The 26,838-nt window shown below is 53.0% G+C and overlaps 9 protein-coding genes across 9 annotated transcripts; 6 read left to right on the forward strand and 3 right to left on the reverse strand.

The window, feature by feature from the left end:
* Positions 1 to 724: 724 nt before the first annotated feature.
* J4E84_007324 (uncharacterized protein) lies at positions 725 to 3,862 on the reverse strand (the record flags this gene model as incomplete). The annotated part of the gene is made up of 4 exons (XM_049389909.1): positions 725 to 1,260; positions 1,325 to 1,633; positions 1,683 to 1,902; positions 1,961 to 3,862. 4 exons carry the CDS (start codon positions 3,860 to 3,862, stop codon positions 725 to 727), a joined length of 2,967 nt encoding a protein of 988 aa, XP_049242209.1.
* Positions 3,863 to 6,175: 2,313 nt separating this feature from the next.
* J4E84_007325 (uncharacterized protein) lies at positions 6,176 to 7,561 on the reverse strand (the record flags this gene model as incomplete). The annotated part of the gene is made up of 2 exons (XM_049389910.1): positions 6,176 to 6,727; positions 6,776 to 7,561. 2 exons carry the CDS (start codon positions 7,559 to 7,561, stop codon positions 6,176 to 6,178), a joined length of 1,338 nt encoding a protein of 445 aa, XP_049242210.1.
* A 2,863-nt stretch (positions 7,562 to 10,424) lies between these two features.
* On the forward strand, positions 10,425 to 12,243 carry J4E84_007326 (uncharacterized protein; the record flags this gene model as incomplete). Its single annotated transcript, XM_049389911.1, has 4 exons — positions 10,425 to 10,613; positions 10,667 to 11,192; positions 11,238 to 11,685; positions 11,808 to 12,243. The coding sequence occupies 4 exons, from the start codon at positions 10,425 to 10,427 to the stop codon at positions 12,241 to 12,243; spliced, it is 1,599 nt and encodes a 532-aa protein (XP_049242211.1).
* Positions 12,244 to 12,984: 741 nt separating this feature from the next.
* Positions 12,985 to 15,255, forward strand: J4E84_007327 (uncharacterized protein; the record flags this gene model as incomplete). The annotated part of the gene is made up of 3 exons (XM_049389912.1): positions 12,985 to 13,351; positions 13,427 to 13,665; positions 13,747 to 15,255. The coding sequence occupies 3 exons, from the start codon at positions 12,985 to 12,987 to the stop codon at positions 15,253 to 15,255; spliced, it is 2,115 nt and encodes a 704-aa protein (XP_049242212.1).
* Positions 15,256 to 17,623: 2,368 nt separating this feature from the next.
* J4E84_007328 (uncharacterized protein) lies at positions 17,624 to 18,825 on the forward strand (the record flags this gene model as incomplete). Its single annotated transcript, XM_049389913.1, has 2 exons — positions 17,624 to 17,628; positions 17,655 to 18,825. 2 exons carry the CDS (start codon positions 17,624 to 17,626, stop codon positions 18,823 to 18,825), a joined length of 1,176 nt encoding a protein of 391 aa, XP_049242213.1.
* Positions 18,826 to 20,346: 1,521 nt separating this feature from the next.
* J4E84_007329 (uncharacterized protein) lies at positions 20,347 to 20,960 on the forward strand (the record flags this gene model as incomplete). The annotated part of the gene is made up of 2 exons (XM_049389914.1): positions 20,347 to 20,351; positions 20,432 to 20,960. 2 exons carry the CDS (start codon positions 20,347 to 20,349, stop codon positions 20,958 to 20,960), a joined length of 534 nt encoding a protein of 177 aa, XP_049242214.1.
* Positions 20,961 to 21,372: 412 nt separating this feature from the next.
* On the forward strand, positions 21,373 to 22,470 carry ARD1 (N-terminal acetyltransferase A complex catalytic subunit ard1; the record flags this gene model as incomplete). The annotated part of the gene is made up of 4 exons (XM_049389915.1): positions 21,373 to 21,513; positions 21,784 to 21,955; positions 22,063 to 22,328; positions 22,378 to 22,470. The coding sequence occupies 4 exons, from the start codon at positions 21,373 to 21,375 to the stop codon at positions 22,468 to 22,470; spliced, it is 672 nt and encodes a 223-aa protein (XP_049242215.1).
* Positions 22,471 to 23,132: 662 nt separating this feature from the next.
* On the reverse strand, positions 23,133 to 24,459 carry J4E84_007331 (uncharacterized protein; the record flags this gene model as incomplete). Its single annotated transcript, XM_049389916.1, has 3 exons — positions 23,133 to 23,158; positions 23,236 to 23,654; positions 23,702 to 24,459. 3 exons carry the CDS (start codon positions 24,457 to 24,459, stop codon positions 23,133 to 23,135), a joined length of 1,203 nt encoding a protein of 400 aa, XP_049242216.1.
* A 531-nt stretch (positions 24,460 to 24,990) lies between these two features.
* Positions 24,991 to 26,676, forward strand: J4E84_007332 (uncharacterized protein; the record flags this gene model as incomplete). The annotated part of the gene is made up of 5 exons (XM_049389917.1): positions 24,991 to 25,014; positions 25,067 to 25,175; positions 25,223 to 25,340; positions 25,393 to 26,263; positions 26,320 to 26,676. The coding sequence occupies 5 exons, from the start codon at positions 24,991 to 24,993 to the stop codon at positions 26,674 to 26,676; spliced, it is 1,479 nt and encodes a 492-aa protein (XP_049242217.1).
* Between the last annotated feature and the right edge of the window lie 162 nt (positions 26,677 to 26,838).

The raw sequence follows: 26,838 nt of genomic DNA on the forward strand, positions 1-26,838 counted from the left end.
AAAAACAACACAGCGATAGAGGATTTAGATAAACAAGACTAGAAATTTATTAAGAACATGTAGAAGGACTCTAACGTAGGCTTGCTAATTAGGGTTATGTAGATTGTAAAGGGCGCTCTATAAGGCAGTAAGATAGGTTAAGGGATTTAGTTACAAGTGTTAGGTAATTAGTTGTATTTAGTTTAGGTACCTTAATTAGTAATAGAGAACGAATGTTATCGTCCTAAGGGCGCAGCAACAAAGTAGACAAATCCGAGTCTTGCTCTAGACCAGTGGCCCAGCGATCCAAAGCAAACATTGGGTGAATAGGATTCGTAAGAGATGGCGCACGATATGTCTCCAATCCTCTGTGCTGTCGCATATGCCAGTCAAACTCGCGTTTGATAAAATAAAGAAAGTGTAAGGCATCCATCGCTGAAGCTGTCAAAAGCTCGTGCAAACTTTGGTAGGTTTCGGTAAGGATAAAACCTAGTTGTTAAGCGCCACGATGGTTGCAAAGAGATAGAGGGAGTCCCTTGTGTATTAAATAGTTGTTGGTGAGACCACCTGCTGGCGCTGTGAAGAGACCGTCATGGAAGTCGCATTGCCTACGCATGCGCTTCGTTGGAAGAATGTGACGAAGACCACCCTCTGTCACTACTGGTGTACGATCCCCGCAACACACAAGAGATACACGATGACTGAATCCGCCCACTAAATAATGGAAGGGATGAGAAAGAGGTCACTACCGGCGTCCATGAAGCCGAGCGATCTGCTCATCTGAGAAATTCTCCTTCGTCTCTTTGACATACGTTTCAAACTGACCGGCTACCTCAACAACATGCTTCAGATGCGCATACGACAGCTCCTTCTTTTGAAACTTTGCGAGCTGCCTTCCGATCGTAATCGCGTTGCGAATCTGTCGACCATTGAGCTCCTCGTCCGCCAATTCCAATACATTGCACTCGATGTCATCGAAGTCGATACCCGGCTCTTTCAGCGCTTTGAGGCGGTTCAGGAAGTTCTTCCAGATACGGCATCGTTGCGACTTGCCCAAGTTGGGGTAATGCAGGGCAAGTGAGATCCTGGATTTGAAGGCTTCGTCGAATGTGCCGACGCGATTGGATGTGAGGATAAGAATGCCGTCGTAGTACTCCAGCACACGGAGGAAGACGGAAACTAGGGCATTGCGTGCTAGATCAGCTATCCCTCGCTCCTCAAGGAACACGTCAGCTTCATCGAGGAGCACTACACAATCCCAGAGGCTACCTAGGTATAACACTGCAGTGGTGGACGTGCAAAGTCAGAAATTGGCTCATGTGCATTTCTTGCAACTGGAACTTACCTGATTCGAGGTATTTCTCGACTTGTTCTGGTTCGGTACCAATGTCACCACACGTAACAGGATACAATGGTTTCTCAGCCAGCTCGGCGACACTCTCTGCGGTAAAAGTCTTGCCGGTGCCAGGGCCTCCGTGAAGAAGAATGATGAGTCCATTGCCTTTGCCCTGGATGATGTCGGTGTTTCTTTCGCTAGAGATTCGGTCGGCCACCAGAGCGTGGACAAGCTCTTTCGTCTTGTCGTCAGCGACTAGATGGTTGAAGGCCTCTTTGTTCCATGAGATGTCGACTATCTTGTCGACCACCAGATCGACTATGGGTAGTCAGCTTTTTTGCATGATAGATGTTAAGAGAACTCGTACTCCACACTTTGCGGCGCAGGGAGAATCCAGGTATAGTTGGCGGAAACAGATATATGTCGGGCGCTTGAGGAGGATCATCGTCGTCCATTCTTTTCACAAATAATGACGTTCTGTCTTTGCTACCACTCATGAACACGGGGCCTTGGTTTCGTTTCGATTTCTGATCATTGTCGTGGAGCTTCTTGAAGGTTTTGTTGTCGATTACGTATCGCTCGCCGTACTATAGCATGTTTTAGCTTTGCTTAAAGCAAAGATTTGATTGAGCGCTTTGTTCCTACCGTATGCGACGTCTCTTCATCCCCACCCTCATAAGAGATCGGGCGTTTGACACGACATGACCAGAATGTACGGCCTCTCTGCAAGAGTTGGTTCTGTAGATTCTTACTGACGAATGGCAAGGGGATTATGCTCAACTGAGCAATGTCGACTTCTTGATCGTGACTGTCGGCGACCAATTTAAGTGTGAGCGTCTCATTTTGACGATAGAACTGGCCATCGTAAACGATAGTCGAACATGACATATCCCAAGCCCATGCTTCGTTGGCCTTATTCCTTTCATCCGCCCTTGATCCTACACGCGACGATTTCTCAAATTGATGCGAATCATGGTTACGTCCGTAAGCCCTTTGTAACGTCGGCATGTCTCGCAATCGATAGGCCTGAGTCTTGTTGCCATTTTGGTCAACAACGACATCGCCTGGGAAGAATAGATATTCAGTGAATGCATGAGATATGCGCCCACGAGATTTCATCTCTTCGAACTGGTCAAACTTGGCGGCGTAATTGCGTTCAATCCAATCGAAAAGTAGCTTCAAATGCGCTTGGTGCTTGGGAAGCTGATTCGACACAGTCTGTCCCTTTGATCTGCCACGGTACCAGAACAGGTAGGGAGCCTGTAGATTATCCAAGACCGAAGGTAGCTGTGTCTCATCAAGCGTGCACGCTGATTTGAGAAATATCTGCAAAGCCACGCGAAGCTCTTCGGACATGATCGTGATGGTCTCATTCGACGGTTGTGGGGCAGGGAGTACGCCTGTTTCAAGTCCCTCGGCCAAATCAATAGCGCTGACTCTAGGTGTTGCGTATGACTTGTATACCAAGAAAGAGATGTCGTCGTTCTTTCGTAGATGGGTTTTCAAGTCAGCTAGTGGTGACTCCGCTCTCAGCTGCAGTCCTCCCCCCTTTCCGAGAGCCCAAGTCGGCTCTTGAAGACAAACACTGCCATTTACATCATCCAATATATGAAGCACCTGGAAGCGTGGAGGACTGATACCCTGCCCCAGTGGATGTTCCGATCCTTTAATGCTTCTCTCCAAATCATCGATCCGTTTCAACAGCCGGCTGACAAGCTCTGACTCACAGGCATTGGCGTGGATCTGTGTCGATGCTTCCATTGAGTGAGCGATGGGTGGGTTTCGGATGGTAAGCAAGGGTGGCTGTTGCATGTCGAGAGGCATGAAGTATGGAGAGCTGGGTTCGGGGGCTTTGCCGAGACGGGAGCTTCCAGGAAATGATTGGTTAGGGATGTCAGATGGCGTCTTGTCTTGTTCTTGTTGCGCCATGAGCACTCGCTTTTTGTTCTGCTGCTCCAAAAGCATAAGCTGTATTTGATAGTCTTGAAGAGCGTTATTGCCTTGAGAGGGAGATGGTGGTGGCAAAAATTCGAAGGGTACTTTTTCCGTCAAAACTTCCAGGTTCGCAGCGATCGCCAAAAGTTTCTGTGTCGCGAAGTTGCTAGATTCTGTTTGATCTCGTGATATGGTCAATTTCTTTACGATATTGAAGAGCTTCTCGTCCGCTTCCGCTTCTGCTTCTGCTTCTAGTTTTTCTTTCTGGTCGGATTGCTCGTTGCCCCCAAGATACAAGGGTCGACGAACACCTGAAAATGCAGATTCAGAACCGGGACTAGATGAACCCGGGCTGGACGTTTCGTACTCTGCACTGTCTATCTGGGATGCATCCTCATCAGTGCGGAATGTTGGACCCTGACCGTCACACGAGCCCTCAGTCTGGTCCCCGCCAGCCTCGTCCCCACCAGACTCTTCAACCTCGTGATCAGAGTCTTCAGCCTCGTCGCTGTAGTCTCTCGCTTTTGTTGAGCCTGCAGTGGGTATGGAATGGAAGGGGCGAGCAGGATCGCTTTTGCGACCTCTTTTGGGTCTAAGTGGTTTGGTGAACATCTGCAACAGATAGGCTGGGAAGGATGGTAGCGCATAGATAGCAGGACCCCGCACGACGACAGGAGTCTGTAGGTAAGACGACAGGGTCTAACCACAACGAGGTTGGTACAAAAGCCACCTGCTTGGCAGCTGAACGCTGCAGCCTGGAAACTGGGTGAGAAACTGCGTCATTTCTCCAGACCGACGACGAGAACATAAAATGACGACGCAACAGCAGCAACTGAGTGAAGGATGGGTCGGCTGTTCTAGTACAACGTATGCAGCCCGCCATGACCCTAGGGCAGTCCCGCGGCGAAGCGCCTCCCTAGGTCGTAGCTGCATTAGCCTTCACGCTAACATTTCGCAGTACACCAGGAAGCAGTGCAGAAAGCTCATACAAGCTCGCGTCTCTTCATTTTTCTTCTGAATTGACACAAGATAATCGCAAGGTCGATTTCGCCAATCAGTCGGCCACTTTGCAAGGCTTGGAAAACGTCGTAAAGATCGCGTGCAATAATTACGCATCCTCTCGCAGCAACAAAGCAGGGAAATGGCTAGAACGGTTTTCCAGCCGCTTGATACATTATGGAAACATATTCGACATACTGGCGCAGCATCATCCAGAGTATGTCGCCCTAGCTTGGGGCGCAATGAAATTTCTCTTCGTAGTGAGTCGCCCCGGCCATAGCATGAGATATCGAGATCGATTCGATGTTGACAACGCAACAACAAGGCCTTTTTAAACCATGAAGGTGTCATCGCAAGCATAGCAAAGGGTCTCGCTCGTATCGCAGATGCTCTTCCTCGCATTGAACTAGCGACAATCTTGTACCCAACGACGAGAATGACAGATGCTGTAGAAGCATTGTATGCACAGATCATCCGGTTCTTGATCCGCGCCCATGATTGGTACCGAGAGGGTACTCTGCGTCACATCGTGCATTCTGTTACGCGTCCTGCCGAGCTACGCTACCATGATGTTCTGGAAAATATCGAGGCGGGCTCACGGAATATCGAGCAGCTAGCCATTGCGGGGTCTCATGTGGAGCTGAGACAGATGCACACGATCGTGAAGTTGATGGCTGATCGAGTGGAGAGGTCTGAAAGCACCATCCTTGAGATGAGATGCATGATGATCAGTACGTCAACAGTGTTCATATGACGAGGTCAACGCCTGCTTACTGTACATAGATCACCAAGCCATCAATTCATCCTCACTCGTGGATACAAACGACAAGGTATCGGATTTGCAATTCTCGGAAATGGTGCGAATCGCAGCGGAGCTATCATCATTTGATCCAATTGAGAGCTACAGTCAGGCCGTCATGGTACGAAATCTGCGCCGACGAACTCAGCAGGTCAACATTCCAAATGCTTTTTGGCAATCCCAGACGTTGAAAAGGTTTGCAGAGTACTCAGAGCCGTCACTCATGCTGGTCAAAGGTACTTTCCAGGAACGAGGGGCGTTGCGCGACGCGGCCGTCAGAGTAACTGAAGAATTGAAGAGCAAAAACATCACAACACTTTGGGCAGTAAACGTACAACTGTCTGACCGAGCCACCAGAACCCCGAACGCGCTGGACATTCTCAAGTCACTTGCCGCTCAGGCGCTTACATTGGGCGACTCAGCGCACTCTCGGAAATCGACGGCGCTAAGCTGCACGCAGCTTCGCAACGCTACCACGGCGAAGGAGTGGCTTGAGATCCTTGGGGCTACCCTCGAAAACGTTTGTCGGGAAGTATACATCGTTGTCGAGTTAGACATTTTGATTTCTTCTGTCCCCGCAACATCGTCAACCGATGAGGTTATTGCGCTTTTCTGCAATCTGCTGAAAGAATTGACGGGCCGCGCAAAGAGGTCTATTGCCAAAGTATTGATTATAACGAGCAGACCATGGACACCTTTATCGAAGACAACGAATATTTTCGTGGAGACTATGCTATCAGGTCCCCCTCGACGCGCGAAGCCGCATGCAAACCTTCGAAGGAAACAAGGAGGTACCTCGACGTACAAAGCAGCACTGAGAACACTAAGAAGATAAGTGCGCTAAAATACTGAGCACGAGGAAGCTCTTTTGCAATTGTGTAATGTTATTTTACTTGCTACTTTACTTGAACACGTTCTGTAGCCCCTGCGCCATTGCCCAATGATCTTTGTTCCGTCATGACAACGAAAGGGCCCACTATCATTGCAATGGAATGGTACAGTTACTTTTCGTTTATGCGATGATGAGCCGTAAACATCTAGATATGCGCTATGGCGAACATACGTTGATCATTCATCTCGATCGAAATGACGCGCAGAAAAATGTTCGGTACGATAAGCCCGAAAGATCAAAGCTTCGCCAAGGTCTTCGGAGATCGCGCGTCCCATTCCTGTACTCCTGGACGCCGATGATAATCTGCAGGGAAGAAGCGAGGCCCAAGAACTTTTTTTTGCACTTTGCCTGTAACTGTCTTCGGAAATTCCCCATCTGCAATCCTTAGGAGCGTGGGTAGCTTATACCCAGCTAGCCTTTCCCGTAGATCTCGTCGCAAGTCTTTGATCGTCAAGACATATTGAGAACCATCGCTGGAAGCCGAGAAAGGAGCAGACATTTCCTCATTCTGCAGCGAGACTAGTGCGGCGACCCGTTGCCCGTACTCCTCGTCGGGTACACCAACCACCATGGCTTCGGCTACATATGGTAGACTCAGCAGCTCGCGCTCGACGTCCAGAGCCGAGATCTTGTATCCGCCTGACTTGATGATGTCTAGAGACGCTCGACCGATAATGAAGTAATATTTGCCCTCTCGTCGCGCAATGTCGCCGCTTCGGAAGTAGCCATTCCGATCATGAGCTTTTGCAGTTCCTTCAGGATCACGCAGGTACTTTGAGAACATATGCTAAACTTGCTTAGCGCGACCTATCAACCCGACTCATATAACACTTACTGGGCTTTTCACGAGCACCTCTCCCTCGTCTCCTTCGGATAGCTTGACATCAACGCCGCTGGCGAGTTCACCAACTGAACCTTCTGGCACGCTCTCGTCGCCGAGGCGCATCTTGAAGACAGCCCCAAACTCGGTAGCTCCGTATCGTTGCAGGATAGGCTTCTGCATCAGATGCTTCCAAAAGTCATCGAGTGGCTGCGGCAGTGCTGATGTTCCGCATAAGCAGGCTCGAAACTGTCTTGCGCCCGCGGCGTACTTCGCTATCTCATCTGCGGGTAGCTTGCTTATTCGTTGTTGATAGTACCTTCTCATCCGCATGTATATAGTAGGTACACCAGAGAATACGGTCAGTTGTCGTTCGGTATCTGAAGCGCCCTGTTTCCATCGCTCCCACATCTGCTCTTCGTCAAAGCCTCCGCTGCGAAACTCGATCCGGCTACCAGCCACGAGAGATGGGAAGAAGTTGATGCCAACACCGGTCGCATGATGCACCGGGAGAACGTGGAGAGCGACATCATCTTCCGTCAGCTGGTAATGATCTGCCACTTCGAGTGCACAATCAAAGATGAAGGATCTTCGCATAACTGCACCCTTAGGTGACCCAGTAGTCCCACTGGTGAAGATGACCACAGCGGGTGCATTCTCATCCAAAGTACGGTCGGAAGAGATGATGATGTCTCCAGCATGGAGGGTAAGACACGAAATCGTTGTCTGAATGCTTACGGCTTGGAAGCCCTTGTTACTTATGGATGCAATCCGGGTTTCCAGGTCGCGGCATTTCCTCATATTCAATGAGCTGGCAAGAATCAGCACCGATCTAGACTTCTCGATGAAGTAAACTGCCTCTTCTACGGGTAGGGCTGGAGTCAGTGGCACTACAGCAGCTCCAAGAGCAAGTATCGCCAACACCGCTACTGCGTATTCATAGCCTCTAGGTGCTATTACGGCGATGTATACCTCTTCCCGTCTTTCTAGTGCCTCACGAGTCGCACTCGTCGACGTGCCGAGAAGCCTTTCCCTCAGGGCTAGCACATCCGAGAGTAACTCTAGATGGGTCTTTTGCATATTCAACCGAACATCGTCGATAGCTATACGCGCAGGTCTCCGGTTGGCAAATCGGAGAAGCCGACTGAAGAGAGGCTAGGATATGTTCAGCACAACGCCATGAGCATATCTGCATATACGCTTACACTATTCGGCAGCACGTTACGCCCAGAGTGCTTCGGCACCATACAACATCGGTCTTCCATCATCGTATTGTTCGTTCCCGCCCAAGCATCTGGGACTTGACCGCCAATGCTCCGTATCCACTCTTCGTACCTGGGTATTGAGGTGTTGTACTACATGATGAGCTTGCTACAAACGCTCGGCTATAACGACTCGCATGCGGGGTTTCATCAAGATTATATTTCCTTAGCCGATCGTATCACAAGATTCGCGGGGAAGTATTCCGCGAAACCCCGCAACGCTTTCACTCCCGGCGCTAATAGCTGTGCAAGGCCCCGCCGCACGCTCGTAGCCGTAATGATGGCCCAAGGTCACCGGCAATCTCGATAAGAAGGCGATGCAGATTCGCATAACTGTTGGCATCAATTAGTTGCATGCGGCACAGCTTCAACACACCGTTCGGCAATTCCGCCCGCGTTCGATGCATGAAAGGAGGACTGTCACGCGAGTCGTTGTGCCGATGGCCACTGCTCCTTCACCGTTCATGGACTAGCAGAGAGGTTTGCGACCGGTCGGCACGGCCTCTTGGACAGAACCACTCAACGTGCAATTCTCAAAATGCCATCACATCAGACCTCCGGGGTTTCCATTACGCGCCGGCCCTGAGCGTGTCACTACACGCGTGTCACAATCTCATAACTTTGCACGAAGGATGCCATCAATTCCCCAGGTCGCATGGTTGCCGCGGCTGCATGATATCAAGCCCGACTCGATCCACATTTCCAGTTTTTACTTCCTCAGGCGCCTATGCCCCCGTACGTTCAATCACAAATTCGTTGTTTTCTCCCGCCCAACGCTGTTCCGGGTCGTCTACCCGGCCTTGCATACCGCCGTTCGCTGTGCGACGGCCTACAAACCTTAATCCTACGGTGTCGCCTAGATAGTCCCTCAATGCAAGAGGCTACAAGGCGCATGGAAGCCTTCGATGCTCTGCAAATATTTCCGCAATGCAGCTGCCTGGAACGAGCCCGATTGATCAGAAGAGCATGCTATTTCCTTTTCGAAAGACGCTGCATGCATGGCGCTTGTCGCTTATTGGGCAGTGCTGTCGCACATAACGTGGGGCTTATTGCATCAGTCAGCCACAATGGCTGCAGCCGCATCGACATCTATCTTCGTCATCTTACTGCCGACAAGGGTTCTGTTTGATTGTTCCTTAGCGATGCTGATGGTATTTGCTGGCATTTCGCGGTGGTAACGACCCACTAACCGAAGGACCGCCGGCGACGTGTCTCCCCAAAGGCCTTACCGATCATATGACGCATCATTGTTTACACTCACAGCCTGCTCAGAGGCGCTGCATCACACCGCTATCTGTCAGATGCTATTTGGAGTGTCACCATGGTAGCTAGCTTCGGTGAGCTCTCAATACTGCGGCGAGACTGGTTTGTCGAAGGCAGTCATGAAAAACGTGTTCACATTGACTGGGACGTTGAAAGCAACTATGTGCTAGCGCTGGCTCCTTGGTTTCGCGGATCCCTCCAGGCTGCCATGACACGCTCAGCGCTGCTAAACGCGGATGCATTTCTGTCGCAAAAGTGGTTCGGGCACACAAGCATCCAAGCGCCTGGTCATAGGGCTGCAATTTGACCTTGCTTGAGGCGCACACCGACTAAAGAAAGGCAGCACTTCCGGTGTATTGATTTGCCTGCAGTTAGTTTGGTATCGATGATCAAACAATGCCTCGTGGCATCCTGGTCACATGGGCCATTCAGGTTGAAGAGCAGCCAAACCCGCAATTTCAGATACGATCGGAATGTCACGCTGTGCCGCGACAAGTCCCGCAGCGACAGCACGATCGAAGGACGTGGATGACAGCCTGATTTTGACAGTCGACAAACAAGGACAACTCCTATGCGCCCCACCCTTGTCGCCAGGGGCATAGACGTCACAGAATAGCAAATTGATGTTTTTCGAGCTGCATATTGTCGCTAACCTCAGCCTCGAAAGGCGAGGATTGGCGAGATGGAAAAGCAACGCATACGAACGGTCCTAGTCGTGCCCATCTCGTTTGTCGGCGGGAACCCTCTCTGAACGTTGCCGCATCGGCTGCACCTCATCCGTTACGCGAGGTTTGGTAACTCAGGCACGGTCGAGCAAGGCGGACGGGGAAGACGGCACGAGACACGTTTGGCGCACGTCAAGGGTTGAGTGTGAATCACGAATAAGCAGACAGGCGGGGAAGGCGGGAATGAGCGTGGCTTATGCGCACAGATGTTTCCGCATGCGGTCATAGTCCTTCTCGGCCCGTAGTGGGCCAATGCCTCCCGTCACACCAGGCGCAGCTCAATGGGGCCTTTTGCGGTGAAGGGGGTAAAATCATCTCGTGCTTCACATGCCTGGGTGTTTGCTCACCCAATTCGTCGTATGTGTGACTCTTCATCGCACCGGTATATATACTGACTACGCAAAAGCCACGACCATGTCCCTTGAATTACCCCTAGTATCGCGCAACGGCCGGCTTTTTGATCCCATCACTAGCACCATTCCCCGCTTCCTCGAGATGCTGGCCAAACCACACGTTCCGCCCATACCGATGAAGTCGTTTCATCTCTCATGTCTAGACCAAAATGTAGTGCGCGTTTACATACAGACTCTGTGCATCTTTCCTGTATGTTCGCCCGAATCGTTCGTCGTGTTGACAGAAATTGACGTTATCCGCAGTTTCCCGATCAAAATCTCGCCGAGGATGCCATCCAGTCTCTGAATGCTGGGCTTCGCCTCACACTCAACAAATTTCCCTTTCTGGCTGGCACTCTCACACTTGCCGACCGAGAAGCGGGTAAGCTTGCTCTCCACTATCCAGCGGAGATCACAAGCAAGCACCTGAGTCGTGTCTTTCGATCGAAGCAAATCCCGTACCATGAGAAGAACTTTCCACACACCTATGAGCAACTCAAAAGAGATGGCATGCCACCCAGTGCTTTCGAGTCGTCGATGTTTGTGCCGGAAGATCTCGCAGAGTATGCTGGTATTCCAAGAGACGGCGAGGGCAAGGTAGACTTCAACAAGAGCGATGCACCAGCAATGAGAACCCAGGCTTTCTTCATACCTGGCGGCCTTGTCCTGTCGATGTATATGCACCACAGTGTCTTTGACTTCTCCGGTGTCACCCTTTTCTGGCAAACATTCGCCGAGAATGTGTCCAGCCTTTCGAAGCAGCAACTCTTTGAAGAACACAAGATCATGCGTAAGACTCCTCACTGCGTGCTCAAGCTATGACTGACCAAAGCAGACATGGAAAGCGTCGCCGACAAGCAGTCCCAGATGCGGAAAGCTGTTGACGAGCAGATCAAGCCACCCCAAGGCAGCGCCAGCGCAGACTGCTACTGTGATGGCCCACCCCGGTATCTTCAAACCTTACCTAAAGAGACGAAATGTACCCAGAGGCTCTTCGTCATCCCAGCATCACGAGTACGCGAGTACAGGGAAACCTTACGTACACAGTTTCCCGAGAACACCCCTCCGACAATGTGCAACGTCCTTGCAGCCCTGGTCTGGACGCATGTTACCCGCGCTAGAGCAAGTCGCTTGACCAAGTGCGGATTGGCAGAGACTAGCATCGGGATCGCGACAGACCTGCGAAGACGGCAACGACCTCCGGTATCTACAGACTACACAGGAAACATGGCGTTGTTCTCGCGAGGCACAATGAACGTCTCAGACCTCACAAAAGAGGACCGGTGAGTCTAGCCCCTACTACCGTATGATCGCATGTCACACTGTGTGGCGCCCTGAACCTTGCACTCCCAAATCTTGAGCAACGCGATTAAGTTTGAGAACCCCAGCTGACAAATAACGGCAGTGTAACCAAGTCGACAATCATCAACGTCATAAACACCATCAAGAGCACGATCCTCGACGTCGACGACGAATGGGTGAACCGCCACCTAACCTTCTTCAAGTCGATCGAGCAGATTACCGACACCGAGGTCGCACTGGCCTTGAAGTTCGGCTCAGACATATACATCTCGTCGTGGCTCAACTTCGGCGCTGATATCAGCTGGGGCATACCTGGTACGGATCTAGGCAAGGACTCCCTGGCTGGTCGACCCGAGTTCATCAGACGATCTTACGGTCCGGGTGATGGCGGCATGATCTTCCTTCCCCGACGGAGACAAACTGCGAACCAAGAGGAGGCGCCGTTTGAGATCCTCGTACGACTTGCTGAAGAGGACATGACGCGCGTGCTGGAAGAGGAGGGCGGATTGAGCTCTTGGGCCGACGCGGTGATTGAATAAACGGTGAACCCCATCATTTGTTCATTGGTATGTTGTTGTTGCCTTCTTCTGGGCAATGCGAGTTTGGTGCACCGGTACACCAATCTGTTGATGACGCTTACGGTCTTTCGTTTCGAAACGATGGTTTAGGGTATGATTATCTGGTGTTGAATTTCGGTTAACGACTTGGGTCGGGCATTTGATATCCTGTACAATTAGCTTGCATTGGGTGGTATCTCAAAATCGGGGGCGTTTTTCTTAGTTGGATTGGATTTCGTTAATGGTTGCTCTTCTGGTGTTTGGGTTTGGTTTCGATGGCGTATGGTAGCATGATTACGCTGGCCATTATCATGTAATACTATCATGCTTTCCGATCTGCATCGTAGTGTCAACGAGCGGCCTTGCTTGGTGATGTTTGTTCGTTAGTCATCGGGATGTTTCTAGTCGATAGCAATGCTGCCATTTTACGGCCACCGAGCCCTGCGACCCCGCATTTCGACGCCCCGCAGCTTTGCGCCATCAACCTTCTCCGCGCGACATCGACGGCTTCTGCCCACCACACATGATCCGCGCATACCGAGGCAGTGATGCAGCTTACATCTCCGCGTTATTGCCGGCGCGTTGAGATTCGCGATGGGAGCTTGTCTCCAATGCCCGGCGGCATGCTCAGTCGGCTTCAAAAGCACTCGCCCACCTCGCTTCGAAACGCCTGCGACTGACTCTGTTGGTCAAGCAAACAATTGACGAGTAGCCAATCGCATCATGGCAGACTTCACCGATCATCTCAAGCCCGCACACGATGGCACAGCAACCCTCCAAGCCGAACGCGACGGCTCGGGCATTGACGTCCACCAACTCGCACAGCACCTTCTAGGCCGTGATGACTTCCTGAAGCGGCAAGAAAAGGTCCTCCGTGTGTTGAGCAAGGAGAAGCTTTTCAGTAAAGATCAGCAACTGAATCTGTCGCGACCAGAGCGGTACCACCTAGGCCTAGCAAGAGCGAAAGCCATCCAGCGATTGATGAGACGAGAAGACTGGGACCATGAAGACTACCAGATGGCGGAATACCTGACTGATGAAATGAGCCCATACTTCTTGCATATGAGCATGTTCGGTGAGTCAACGGAAGGTTGCAGCTGAGAAAGATGTCGTGCATAATCGTACCACCGGGGCGCTGGGAGCTGACATGCACCGCATCGCACAGTCACAACGGTACGCGAGCAAGCCTCCGAGGAACAGCAAAAGTATTGGATGCCCAAGATCCTCAACTACGACATCATCGGCTGCTATGCGCAAACCGAACTAGGCCATGGGAGCAACGTACGCGGCCTGGAAACCGTCGCAAAGTGGGACCCGATAAAGAAGGAGTTTGAGATCCACAGCCCAACTCTTACGGCGAGCAAATGGTGGAATGGGTCGATGGGGAAGACCGCCACGCATGCAGTACGTATTCAGCCCCCTCTTGTGCGACTGTTCCAGAACTTTATGTCTGCCTTGGGCGTTCGCTAATGTAGCCGCGTATAGATTGTGGTCGCACAATTGCTCTTGCCGAAAACGTCCTCCACAGCCGAAGGATCAGAAAAGGCCGACCGAAAAGGCCAGAAGATCGAGTATGCCTCCCACGGGCCGCAAACTTTCATCCTGCAAATTCGGGAGGCGAAGACCCACCAACCTCTGCCAGGTATTGCAGTAGGCGATATCGGTCCGAAATACGGATATGCAAGTATGGACAACGGATATATGCTCTTCGACCACTTCCGCGTACCCAAGTCGGCTATGCTGAGCCGCTATGCGGAGGTTTCGGACGAGACGGGCGCATTCATTCGGGCTGGTCATCCGGCTGTCGTATATGGAAGTCTGACGTTCGTACGCGGACAGATCATAATGCATGCAAGGCTGGTCCTTGCGCGGGCTGTTACCGTCGCTGTGCGATACTGCGCTATCCGGCGACAATTCAAAGATCGCGATTCTGCCAACCCTTCAGACGGAGAGATGAAGGTTTTGGACTACCCTACCGTACAGATACGGATCTTGCCGTTGCTTGCGACTACTTTCGCGTTGCATTATACTGGCGAGTACATGTACAAGCTGTACCACAAGTCGAGAGAAAATATCGAGAAAGGCGACTTTGGGCCTTTGGCGGAATTACACAGCGCGAGCTCAGGACTGAAGAGCCTATGTACGACGCTTGCTGCGGATGGTATCGAGACCTGTCGACGCGCAATGGGCGGCCATGGCTTCGGTGGTGGGAGTGGGCTGGTAGGGCTAAACGGTGACTACCTTTCCAAGCCAACTGTGGAGGGCGACAACTGGATGATTACCCAGCAGGTTGCTGCGTACCTCATCAAGAAGATGTCGAATGCGGTCAATGACCCAGATTCACCAGCCAAGGATCCAACGGACGAGCTCTTCCAGTTTTATCTTCGCAACAAAGACCATCGCTTACCTCAGAACGTCTTGAAAGACGGTGTTGTAGATGACCAGGGTATAGTCGACGTGTTCCAGTGGCGTGCGGCTGATCTCTCCTACCGCGCTTATCAAGCACGTGTTGTTGAGAAGAAGCCGTGGACACGTCTGATGATTCAACTTCATAACCTCAGCCGCGCATACTCAGAGCAAATTCTTGTCACGAACTTCTACAACAGCCTCATATCCATAGCTCCGCCTGCATCGCCCGCCCTACGCACATGCTTCCAGCTGTACGCGCTTTACACCCTCGACCAATTCGCCTCCTCATTTACAATGACGGCCGCCGTGCCGCCCGAGTCGGTCTTTGCGTTGCAGGATGGGATCATCGACCTTATGGCCGAATTGAGACCACATGCGGTGAAGCTGGTGGACGCCTGGTCGATACCAGATTGGCTGTTGAACAGTGCGTTGGGCAGAAATGATGGTAGGGTATATGAGGAACTTTTCGACATGGCGCATCGCAGAAATCCGCTCAACAAGGTAACGTTCAATCCGGACTGGCGCAGCGAGGAGATTGTGTTGGGAAGTGAGGATGGTGGTCGGCACCTGTTGGCGAAGCTATAGCATGAGCGCATCTCGTCGTCGAAAATTACTGTCTGTGCATGTGCGTCGCGTTGACTTCGCTACTCCTGTGGTTTTGGTGCGGACACCTGTCAGATGTTAATGTGGACGAAATTGAAACTCGGGGTAGCGTGAAACAAAGTCTTCCAATGTATGCGGCTACCCCTTTATGCTTCCGGCACCGGTGAGAAAACTTCGCAATGTTCAAGACACAAGCGCATTGGCACGTCATAGTAGAGGCGAGCTGTCGAGAGACTTGGGTGAATACTCCGCAACTCATAGTGGTTTCCAAACCTTAAATTCGCGGAGCGGTCCAGTCAATCTTACTAGTCGCCCGTTGGAAGAGGGCCGATTACTGATTGCTGCCAGCGCCCAATGACAAGTTGATGTCATGGTTTTAGGCCTCCGAACGCTGGAGCCGTTGAAAATGACATGCCATCTTTCCCTGCTAGACGACCGTTGAAACATTGGCATCGCGTGTTCGCGATGATCGGGTGCGTATCGGGAGTTGTTGGTCGGCGTATTTGAGGCGCTCCGAAAGTAGGCGGCCTGCATCGCCCTTGCAGACTAATAATGGAGTCCAGAATAGATGAGGGGATGGGTACACCAGAAGGAGTAAAAACTTCGACACTAAGAAGTCTGAATCTTATCTGGCTGTGCCTCGAAACATGCATGGAGTTGAACGCCTCGTCTGGTGTTGCAGCATCGTCGCAGTCGGCAAGCGGGAGGCCGCTGAGCGCCAAGACACCACTAAGTCCTGAGTCAGCAACGAGAGATGCCTGTCGCTTGTGACGCAGTTATGCAGTCTACGGCACATCAACCCACTATGCAGCACCGTTTTCCCGAGCACTGGGCCTGACCCCATGCCCTTCGATCTCTGCCATTCAACCCTTATGGTCCATCTTCCGCCAGTCACCGGGCGCTCCATTCCAAGCTCGTAAAAGCGTGGCCTGGGTTTCAGCCTGATCGCCGCTACGCCTTTTCTGGCTCAGGACCCTTCGGATGACCACGCAGCACATTCGCGGACCGGAGAGGAGACATAGTTATTAGACTTGACGTTCTTTGTTCTGTGCAATCGGATGCCCGCGCTAGTGTTTGCTTCGTAGGAACCTTACCTGAGCCTGAACAGCAGCGACTGCGGAGCTTGCCGCCCTTTCGTCTTACCGCCTCATCGCCTCCAGAGCATAAGCATGTCCTATCGTGGCCGACCCAGTAAGGGATGCGAGGCTTGCAGAGCCCGTAAAGTCAAGGTACGCATCTCTTTCTGTCCATTTCTGCGAATTGCCCTGCTCTTCATGCTGCACCACGCGCAGGGCAACGACGGTCATGCGGACAAGGCTGATGCCAGAGTAGTGCGATGAGGGTAGACCAGCTTGCAGTCGATGTAGCAAGGCAGGCCATGAATGCAAATATCGAGACCAAGCCGACATTCTCTTTCGGAACCAAACGGCATCGGCTGCGCAAAGAGCAGAAGAGTCGTGGCGGAAGCGGTCAAAGTCAAACCAACGTGCTACCGTTGCCGAAAGTAGCAACGCCTACAGCAACACCTATAATAACACCTATATCAAAACGCCACCAAGCGACGAGTCAACACCACCTCATCTGGATGACACGCGCTCTTCCAGCGGTAGTGTACATTCTCCTGGTGGCTCTGTGGATGACCCGGCTCAAGAATCATCAAGCGTTGCGTCCGCAATCATCGATCTAAGTCGGCTGACTATTACTCCGTCGCTCAATCCGGACTTCCGTAGAAGAGCTTTCGAGCGCTTTGTGTACGACTTTGTGCTGCCCGACTCGCCGAACCGACCAGCCGACCAACCAGATGAAGCCCTGTGGACATTTATCCCGCTCTTGTATCAAGACGCCCCGGAGAACTCATTGATCGCGACAGCGGTTGACGCAGTATCTTACGTCAACTTCGCTAATAGATACAATGATTCTCATGCGCAAGCACTAGGTGAGGAATGCGTAGGGAGGGCCCTGCCGATGTTGACAAAGGCAATCGCGGATAAGAAGCAGGCAGCCACGAATGTTGCGCTTTGCTCAGTGCATCTGATGGGCATCTACGAGGTACGTCTGTTAGTTACAGCTTGATGGTATGCACAGGATCTAACGTGATGAACAGAATCTTACCAGCGTGCAGCGGAAAGGCACCTTCTTGGCTCACAACCAAGGCGCAAATGCTATGCTTCAATTGCGGACGGTTGAGGAGTTCTACAGCGACATCATATCAGCCAGACTTTACGAAGTCATCTATGCACATCTGGTAATTGCAGTCACAGATGAACACCTTTTTTCCGCTGATGGCTAACCCTGCGACAGCTATTAGGCAACTTACAGGCAGCAAGACGCCCGCAGATACCTACGAGAGATGTGGTGAAAGTAGACGAATTACTTCCAAGTCTATACAAGAACTCCAACGCCTTTGTCATTCGTCTAATATGGCGAGCGGCAATGCTACATGCCAGATGGCACGAGACCAAGCAAAGTCCAAACCCACCTACCAACCGCATGGCCTTGCAAGAACTCCTACAGAGCGCACTCGAACTGGAAAGCGACTACGAAGCTTGGGAGGCAAACGTCACACCAGCATGGAATTATCATATGACACCCAACACACCGGAGGCTCGGTCGACTTACGACGCCAAGTTACAGAAGCTCTTCTTGGGGTGTCCGGGCGCACCGGAAGAGATTCACATATACCCGAGCTTGAAACGCGTCTGGATCTGGGGCTTCTACCGTACGAGCCGCATACTTGTTCTACGTGATCTGCTCGAGATGTTGAATTGGATGTTGAGATTCCGGGACCCTTGCCTATCTTTCCGTCCTCAAGAAGCCCCGGGTCAGTCTATGCCTACTGCTCTGAGTACCGCAAACCTCCGCATGCATCACTCGGTCGCTACCGCTCGCCTGGTTGAGGTCATTGAGAAGAACTGTTCCTCCATCCTTGGCAGCTTTACTGTACCGATAGATACGAAATCTGCTACCGACATATGTGGTATGCGGGGCTATATCTGCATATGGCCCCTGGGTACAATGGATTCAGTACTCAGCTCAGGACTTGTGCCGGATAGCAATGCAGGCAAGCAACCGCACAGCGCTACTCACCTGCCAACACCACCGCCAGTTCACTCGCAACCACATCTGGCCACACCCACTTCCATCGCGTCTTCCTCAAGCGAGCCGTCGACGGCCCTGGAATCCTACGAGGCAGCACCGGCATTTTCCGAACTCCGCAACATTCGGACCAAGTCAGAAAGCGGCCAATCCCCTGGCGCGAGTCCGCCATCGAACACCCCGCTCTTGGACCAAAATGCGAAGAAGAATCACATCTTTGACCCCAACCCTGCACACCCGTACGATCACCCGCTAGACCTACCTCCTCTGGATCATGGAGTTGAGCCCAGGAGAATAGACATTGCAGCACGGCGAGAATGGATAAACCGGCTGATGTACTACATGGCCACAGAACTGGGGCTGAAGAAGGCGCTCTGGTGCCCAGTCATGCAAGGCTACATGCCCACCGTGAAACCCATGGTTGATGAGATTCTCAGTCAAGAAAGAGGTTTCTAAAGATTCGAACTACGCATTTGGCAACGGAGTATAAGCAACAAGGGCATTTCGTTGGCGTTTTTGAGATTATGTCTTTTGCATTTACGAAGGGAAATATGGGGTTGGATGCACGATTTGGTAACATATCTGTTCACGTACATATATTTCGGTTCGAAGCTGTTTTGGATATATACGAAAGTTATGGCTTGTACTTTGGAATATGAGGGTGCTGTCCAGTGAAATGGAGTAAATCGTGAGCTGACTCGGTTAGGATAAGCGTTCACGACTACTGCCTTGGTCAAGAGTGGGTAAGCAATAGCTCGCTGGAGTCCTGAAATTCACAGCTCGGCCTATGTACCCATCGCCTATCAGTCCCAGCTGCAATTGCGATTCAGTGCGACCAACCAGCCATCAACCGATTTCCACCAGAGAAATCCCCAAACTCAAATGGGCGGACACAGGATGAATTACGTCGCAACTCTGCCTTCCATCCCCGAGGAGGCCGTCGACAAGCACGACCTTATGTAAGTTCTTTCTCTAGAACTGTCGCTGCAAATGTTCGCCCGACCCGCTGACATGCACAGCACAGAAGCCAATGCCAAGAACTCACCATTGCTGCGCCTCCCAGGCGAGTTGCGCAACAAAATCTACGGATACGCTCTCGCCGACTCTTCCATTGAACCACTGCTGCGCCCGCGGACTGCCTCAATACACACTCGAATAAACTCGGGCGGGCCCATGTCCCCCACCGTCTCACTCATCCGAACATGTCGTCAGACCCGGTGCGAGTCCGAGTCTCTCTTCTTTTCCCACACAACGTTCGGCTTCAATTATGCGCGATATGACTTTCATCGTTTCCTGGGACACATTGGGCGTGAAAAGAGGGAACTCATCACGTCGATTGCCATGCTATTCTCTACGCTTGAATTGCTTGAGCAATACGAGGGGCGGTATAAGCTTCCACGGCTGGAGTACGTTTACGTGAGGGTGTCTGCTGGATATCATGAATATTATCACAAGGGCAACACGCAAACACTACAGAGGCTTGCTGGGATGATGGGGAAGAAATTGGGATGTGAGACGGCTGCGTTTGTTCCGACAGTATATGTTTGTCCGTGTGATCGATGTCAAGTAGCTAGTAGTGGTGGTAGATTCGGTTTGAGACAAGAAGATCAGTCGTGTCTTCAGGCAGTCTCGGATCGCTCGGACGTCACCTCGTCCTCTGGCTGCAGCCTCATGTAATTAGCGCCAAATCGCAGTCACCATCACCGTTTGTCCTCATGCAGACCCTGTACTAGCGTCGCGGCCGGCATTGACTGATAGCTCCTCAACCATCTACCTGCTATCTCGCTATCACATCCAACATTGAAACACAAAACCGGCGTCGCATCGCCAACTTACTGACGATGCTTCGCCTCTCCGACCTAGGTTCCATGAAACCTCGCGTCCTACCCCCGGACCAAAAAGATGACCGCGACGAAGACCTCCGCGACGTCGACGACGTCTTCAACAACGACTACGATGAGCGAAGCAACGATAAGCATGTCGTCTTCCCACCGGTAAACAATAAAGATGAATTGTACCCTCACCCCTCCCCACCCAAACCCTCATCCTAACACCCCCACAGCACCCACACCCCCCAACCCCCCTCCCCTCTCCTCCTCCTCCCCGCCGAACTCCGCAACAAGATCTACAAATTCGTCTTCCTCAACACCACCATCAACATCAACAAGCTACTCATCAAAAAAGACGTGCTCAGCTGCTACCCCAGCGTCCGCGCCATCCTCTACACCTGCCGCCAGATCTACATCGAAGCCAGCGCTTTGTCCTTCACGCTCTGCACCTTCGTCCCTAGCTACTTCGCGCTCCGGTTTTTTTCTTCTTCCAACCTACCGACTGCGGGCTTCGGAAGGATCGAGCATCTGTGGCTGACGCAAGGAAATGGGCGGGCTATCATCGAGGGACAGGATGAAATGAAGGGTGCATATCTCAAAGAATGGTTTGCTTCACTAAAGCTCTTAGAGATAGAAGTTTGGCGTCTAAAGGTCAACCTAACGGACGCTCAGGCAAGAGAGAAGGTGAGGGATGCATTTGGGCTGCCGGATCTGTGTATTGTGGGAAGGCGCGTAGGTGAGGATGGGCTGGTGGCTGTTTGATGGTGCGAACGGGATGGGAGTCTAGCGTATGATGGATGATCGGAATCAGGCTTGAGGCTTAATGGCTGGATGTCACGTCGAGACATGAGTTCACCGGCTTCCTTCGTAAAGAGACAGAGGGTTGCGTCGGCGTTTAGCCCCGCGCTAACTTCTAATCCCCGACCTGACCCCACAAGTCCTGCTTACATAACGCACTCGCCCTCTTCCCTCACCAAACCGCCTTCCAGAGTCCAGATTTCCAGCCCCATCGCTCATCCCCCATCCGCATTTGCATTAGCGCTGCAAGTTCCAAGTACACCCGTACCATTCCCAATCCCATACCACCACTACTCTCTTGCACCAAAGAGACCAACACCGATTGCAATTAGCACACAAAGAAAGAGCTAGGAAGCCACACACATATCCCACGAAAATGGATATCCGCGTCCTACGCCCATCGGACATTCCGCATGTCCAGCTTGCGAATATCACGAATTTGCCCGAGAACTACTTTTGCAAGTACTACTTGTATCATGCGATGAGTTGGCCGCAGTTGAGCTATGTGGCTGTTGATGTAAGTTTGTTTCATGAGCATTGTGGATGGAGGGGGTCGCTCTTCTTGTGTGGGGGTTGAGAAAGAGTGGGTTGAAGAAAGAGTTGGGAACTGGTGTGAAGAGAGGGAATAGAGGATGAGGAGCTGAGCGTGTCTGCGATTGGTCGATTGGTCAAAGGATGATTGAGCAACGGGGTGTTGTTGCGTGGAACACGTGATGATTCGACTATTCATCTATACTCTGCCACTGGATAATACAAAATGACCCTTCACCCCACTAACAACCCCCAGGTATCCCGCCCCCCCAAAACCCCCTACGACCCCCCCAAAATCGTAGGCTACGTCCTCGCCAAAATGGAGGAAGAGCCCACCGACGGCGTGCAGCACGGCCACATCACTTCGTTATCCGTAATGCGCACCCACCGCCGCCTGGGACTCGCCGAGAAGCTCATGAGACAATCTCGTAAGTCAACCTTTCTCACCAGCACCACCCTTCTTTTCCATTCATCCATCCGTCTATCCCAACACCCCAACACTCCCACGTCCTAACACCCTACTAACCCCCCCTAGAGCGCGCCATGGCCGAAACCTTCAACGCCCACTACGTCTCCCTCCACGTCCGCGTCTCCAACAACGCGGCCCTACACCTCTACCGCGAAACCCTCGGTTTCACCGTCGACAAGATCGAAGCCAAGTACTATGCTGATGGTGAGGATGCGTATAGTATGAGGATCGAGCTGGCGGATTTGAAGGAGCAGTTGAGGGATGAGGAGGAGGAGATTTTTGGGAGTGAGGGGGTTGATGAGGGGGATGCCGTGGGGAGTGAGGGGGTTAAGGTATGTTTATCTGGTAGGAAGGGGGGATGTGTGCTGACAATTGATACAGGAGAAGAAGCCGGCGAAGAAGACAAAGGTCAAGGTGGGTAGGGGGAAGGGTGTTGTGGATCTTGTGGAGAAGAACGAAGCGGCTGCTGCTTAGGAGGCGGGTGTTGCCATTGCTGAGATTTATCAGCGGATACGTTTTGGGATGTGGAGGGGATAAGGGAGGATGTTGAACGGCTGGCCCTGGGATTGAGAGAGAATGCGGATGTGGATGTGTTGGCATTAGTTTATTGGAAGCACATTCGTTGTGCTGTAGAAGAGGGTTCTTACGCTTGCCAGCGTATATCCCTGTCTGGCCTACTCATGCTATGCTATAACCATGCCATATGCTACCGTATGTTCTAAATTTCCAACTCCATCTCCATGCAAGAAGGAAGTAGCTGACCAAAAGAAGAAGAGAAGGAAGAAAAAACGCCCATCCGTGTACCTTGTTGGATATCATAAAGAGCCCAGATCATAATGGCCCGCCACATAAATCATCATCTTCCCCAATCCTACATCAACCCCCCAAGAACAACCTTGCCCACACCCCCAACCTCACTCTTGAGTCCCGCCCGACAACTATCCTCAAACTCGCGCACAACCCCCGCAAGAATAATCTTCCTCACCCGCGCATCCGCCTTGTTAAACAGATCCCCCACCAAACTAGGCACGCCACCCCCCGCACTCGCCACACTCTCAGGCGTACTAAGCATACTAAGTATCTTCGTATAACAATCAATCAAGACATCGCACAGCGTCGCAAACGTGCTGAAGAAATCAGGGTCGAACGGTAAGCTCGGGGTCTGGAGATGCGTGTAGCTCTCATTCGGAAGCAAGGAGTCGTCTGTTGTAGGCGGAGAGTCAAAGCCGCCGCCCATACCTCCACTTGTTTCCGAGCCAGTAAAACTGTTGCTTGGAGTGAGCAGTGGGAAATCGCCGTTTGCGCTGCTGGACCGCCGGCCTTTACTGCCCATTGACATGCCCATGCCCATGCCCATGCCCATGTTTGCGCGCTTGAACATCTGGGGGAGGCGGGCGCGGGAGAGGGACGAGGGGGTGGAGCCGTCGGCGGGGTGGATGGATTGGTATTGTTCGAATTCTAACAAAAGGGCGTTGAGGGCTTTGAGGTAGTCGGACGGGGAGTTGGCGTTTAGGTCGAGGATCGTTGGGAGCGAGAAGCCGAGGAGCAGGTAGTGGGTGGCGCGCCGGGCTTGGTTGCGCGTGGTGAAGGAGGGGAGGCGCGTGAGGTCTGTTTTGGAGAAGAGGAGCGTGTTGAACCAGTAGATGCGGCCTTCGTGGCTGGGGGGTGTTAGTCATAGCAGGTGTGGGGGAGCGGCTGTACGTACGCCTTCCTCAAGTAGTCGAGGGTGGATATGCGCTTTGAGGCGAGCTCGTGGATGTGCTGGAAGACGAGGTTGGGGTTGGAGCCATTGGGGACGGGGATGGGGGCGGCAGGTGCTAACGTGCGGTTGGACTGCTGGTTTGCCTGGAGGATCTCCTTCTGTGAGGGGGGATGGCGCAGCGGGATGGGGACAGCCATGTTACCGAAGGGAGTCTTGGGCTTGTCGACGGCGCTGAGGGGGCTCTTCTCGTAGACCTGGGCCTGGGGTTGTTGGACACTGCCGCCCTCGGTCTTGACGTTCTCGCTGCTTTTTTGCTTGCTGCGCGAAAAGGTGGATATGGAGAGGGCGGGCCGCGAGGCATTCGTCACACTGGCGGGCACGGGGGCCTTCTCGGGGGAGTAGGTGAGGGCCAGGGTGGCCGAGGGGGTCCTCTTATGCGAGGACGAGGCCGACGCGTTGGTGCGAAGCGAGGCGGACCGTGACCTCCGCAGCGTGGACCCGAGATCGGTGACGGACGAGGCGATGCTGTGCCTGCTGCTGGCGTGCCTGCGTCGTGGTGGCGTCGCTGCGAGTCGGGCGGGAAACTCGTATTGGTCGAGCTCGAGAGGGGGTGTCTTTAGCCCGGGGTTGGCCGCGGGGGTGATGTTGAGTTGGGGCGGCGCGAGGGTCGAGTTTGTTTGCTTGTGTCCTTGTCCCTTGGTCTTGCCGCCGAAAAACGAGGGGCGGCGGGAGAAGAGGCCCTGGCTGGAGTTGTCGGCCATGCTGGTAGCCCAGGTGCTTCCCAGACGTGTGGGGCTACCGAGCGATCAGGGGCTGTTTCACCACGGACCCTGATAACATTGCCGCATTGCTATACCTACTTGTAAATATACTACGGTGTCTTCGTTAGAATGTAGGTGAGAAAACACGCAGACGGGACTGCACGCTATAAGGCAGATACTGGCGCGCAAAACGAAAACGTGTTTCGATTCGCGGCTACAGCTGATACCGTGAGAACCTATCCCGACGCAGGAACAAGCCGCCGGAGGCCCATCCCTGCCCACCGCCTCTGCCCCTGTCGCCCGACATTGCCATAGCTTCACTGACTATGCCATTTGCCCACGTGCGGCTATCAGCACGTTAGGCTGAATCCAGAGTGGCAGGTGTTGCTTCCAAGCTCCAAGCTTCCAAGCTTTCCAGTCCCACGGTTCAGACTCGACACCGTCCGACTCTCTGCCAGACACACCATTACTACCAGGTTCCGCCGTACTGTTGCGTGTTGCTGCCAGCCCCGCCAACTACCCCACGTCACGATGCAGCGCAGACAGAGCGCACGAGTACGCACCACCCGCCCACGCCCAGGCTGCGCAAACAACTGACGAAACACAGGGAGAGTGGATTCCCTCAGAGGGACAGTGGCCCGTGGATCCTCAGGAAGACGTCGAGGTTTCGGAGCAGCGCATATGGGTCGATGGCTGTTTCGACTTTGCTCACCACGGTATGCCGACTGCCACATTCGAGATGTTCAGCGCTTACAGGAACCAGGCCATGCTGGCGCCATGCTGCAGGCGCGCCAGCTGGGCAACGAGCTGTTCGTCGGTGTGCACTCGGATGAGTCCATTATGGAGAACAAGGGCCCCACGGTGATGCGCCTCGACGAACGGTGCGCGCCATCACTACCTTTACCTATCAACTTCCTTGACTAATGATTTCAGTGTCGCCGCCGTCGAAGCCTGCCGATGGGCTACCAAAGCCGTCCCGAGGGCGCCCTACGTAACCTCGCTGCCCTGGATCACCCACTACGGCTGCCAATACGTCGTCCACGGCGATGACATCACCTCCGACAGCGACGGAAAGGACTGCTACCGCTATGTCAAGGCAGCCGGAAGGTTCAAGGTGGTTAAGCGCACGCCCGGCATCTCGACAACCGACCTCGTGGGCCGCATGCTGCTGTGCACCAAGTCGCACTTTATACCATCGCTGGAGAAGAGGCTGTCCGGAGACGAAGGCCCGGGCGATGAGAAGGAGCGGTTAAAGACGGGAGAGGAGATGCTCCAGCGCATCAAGGACTATGCGACCGACGCCTCAGGTCGCGCGCCGGGCTGCGACGTGTGGTACTGGCATGCTTCCCGGCCCGTCAAGCTACGGAGGACAACCACCAGCAATACTGTAACCTCGCCTACCTCCCCCACTGCGCCGCGCCCCGGCACCGTCCGCCAGGCCTCGACCGCCTCAGCACTCGGACCCGTCAAGGAAGAAAAGGGCAAGTTCCACGAGCTGGTCAAGGGCAAGGGCGTCAAGCCTGGCCAAAAGGTCATCTATGTCGACGGAGGCTGGGATCTGTTTTCCTCGGGCCACATCGAGTTCCTCCGCCTCGTCACACAATCCGAAGAGGAAGCCGCCAAGGAGGGCGGCTGGTACACCGACGAAGCAAAGGCAGCGCGCATAGAAAAGTCCGGCGAGGACTACGGCCCCATCTTCCTCATCGCCGGCATCCACGACGACGAAGTCATCAACCACTGGAAAGGCATAAACTACCCCATCATGAACATCTTCGAGCGCGGCCTCTGCGTCCTGCAGTGCAAAGTACGTTCCCCCCTCCCCTCCTTCCCCATCCGACCCCCCACTAACCACCCACCCAGTACGTCCACGCCGCCATCTTCGGCGCCCCCTTCTCCCTCTCCAAAGCCTTCCTGCACACGCTCCCCTACGCCCAACCCCTCACCGTCTACCACGGCAAAACCACCTTCATGCCCCTCGCCTTCGACCCCTACGCCGTCCCCAAGGCCCTCAACATATACCGCGAAATCGCTAACCACGACTTCCAAAACGTAAACGCCGCGGAGATTGTAGCAAGGATTATGAAGGGAAGAGCGCTGTATGAGGAGAGGCAGCGCAAGAAGGGCGAGAAGGGCATGACGGAGGAGGTCGAGCGGATTCGCCAGGAGATGGAGAGGGAGCAGAAGAGGAGGGAGGTGGAGAGTCAGTTCGGTCTCTGAGTTCTTCACATATGTGGAAATGACTATGTGGAGGTGTGGTGTGAGGTGGGAAGGAGCTGTGATATCGTTAGCGTGTGCGACGTTATATACCAATCTTCAACAGATGTCTGAATCAGCCCCCTCAGTACGCAAAGATGCAAGAACTGCTCATCGAATCGCCCA

This window comes from Alternaria hordeiaustralica, assembly GCF_023758085.1.
Source record: "Alternaria hordeiaustralica strain BMP 2776 chromosome Unknown scaffold_16, whole genome shotgun sequence".
Lineage (NCBI taxonomy): Eukaryota > Fungi > Ascomycota > Dothideomycetes > Pleosporales > Pleosporaceae > Alternaria > Alternaria hordeiaustralica.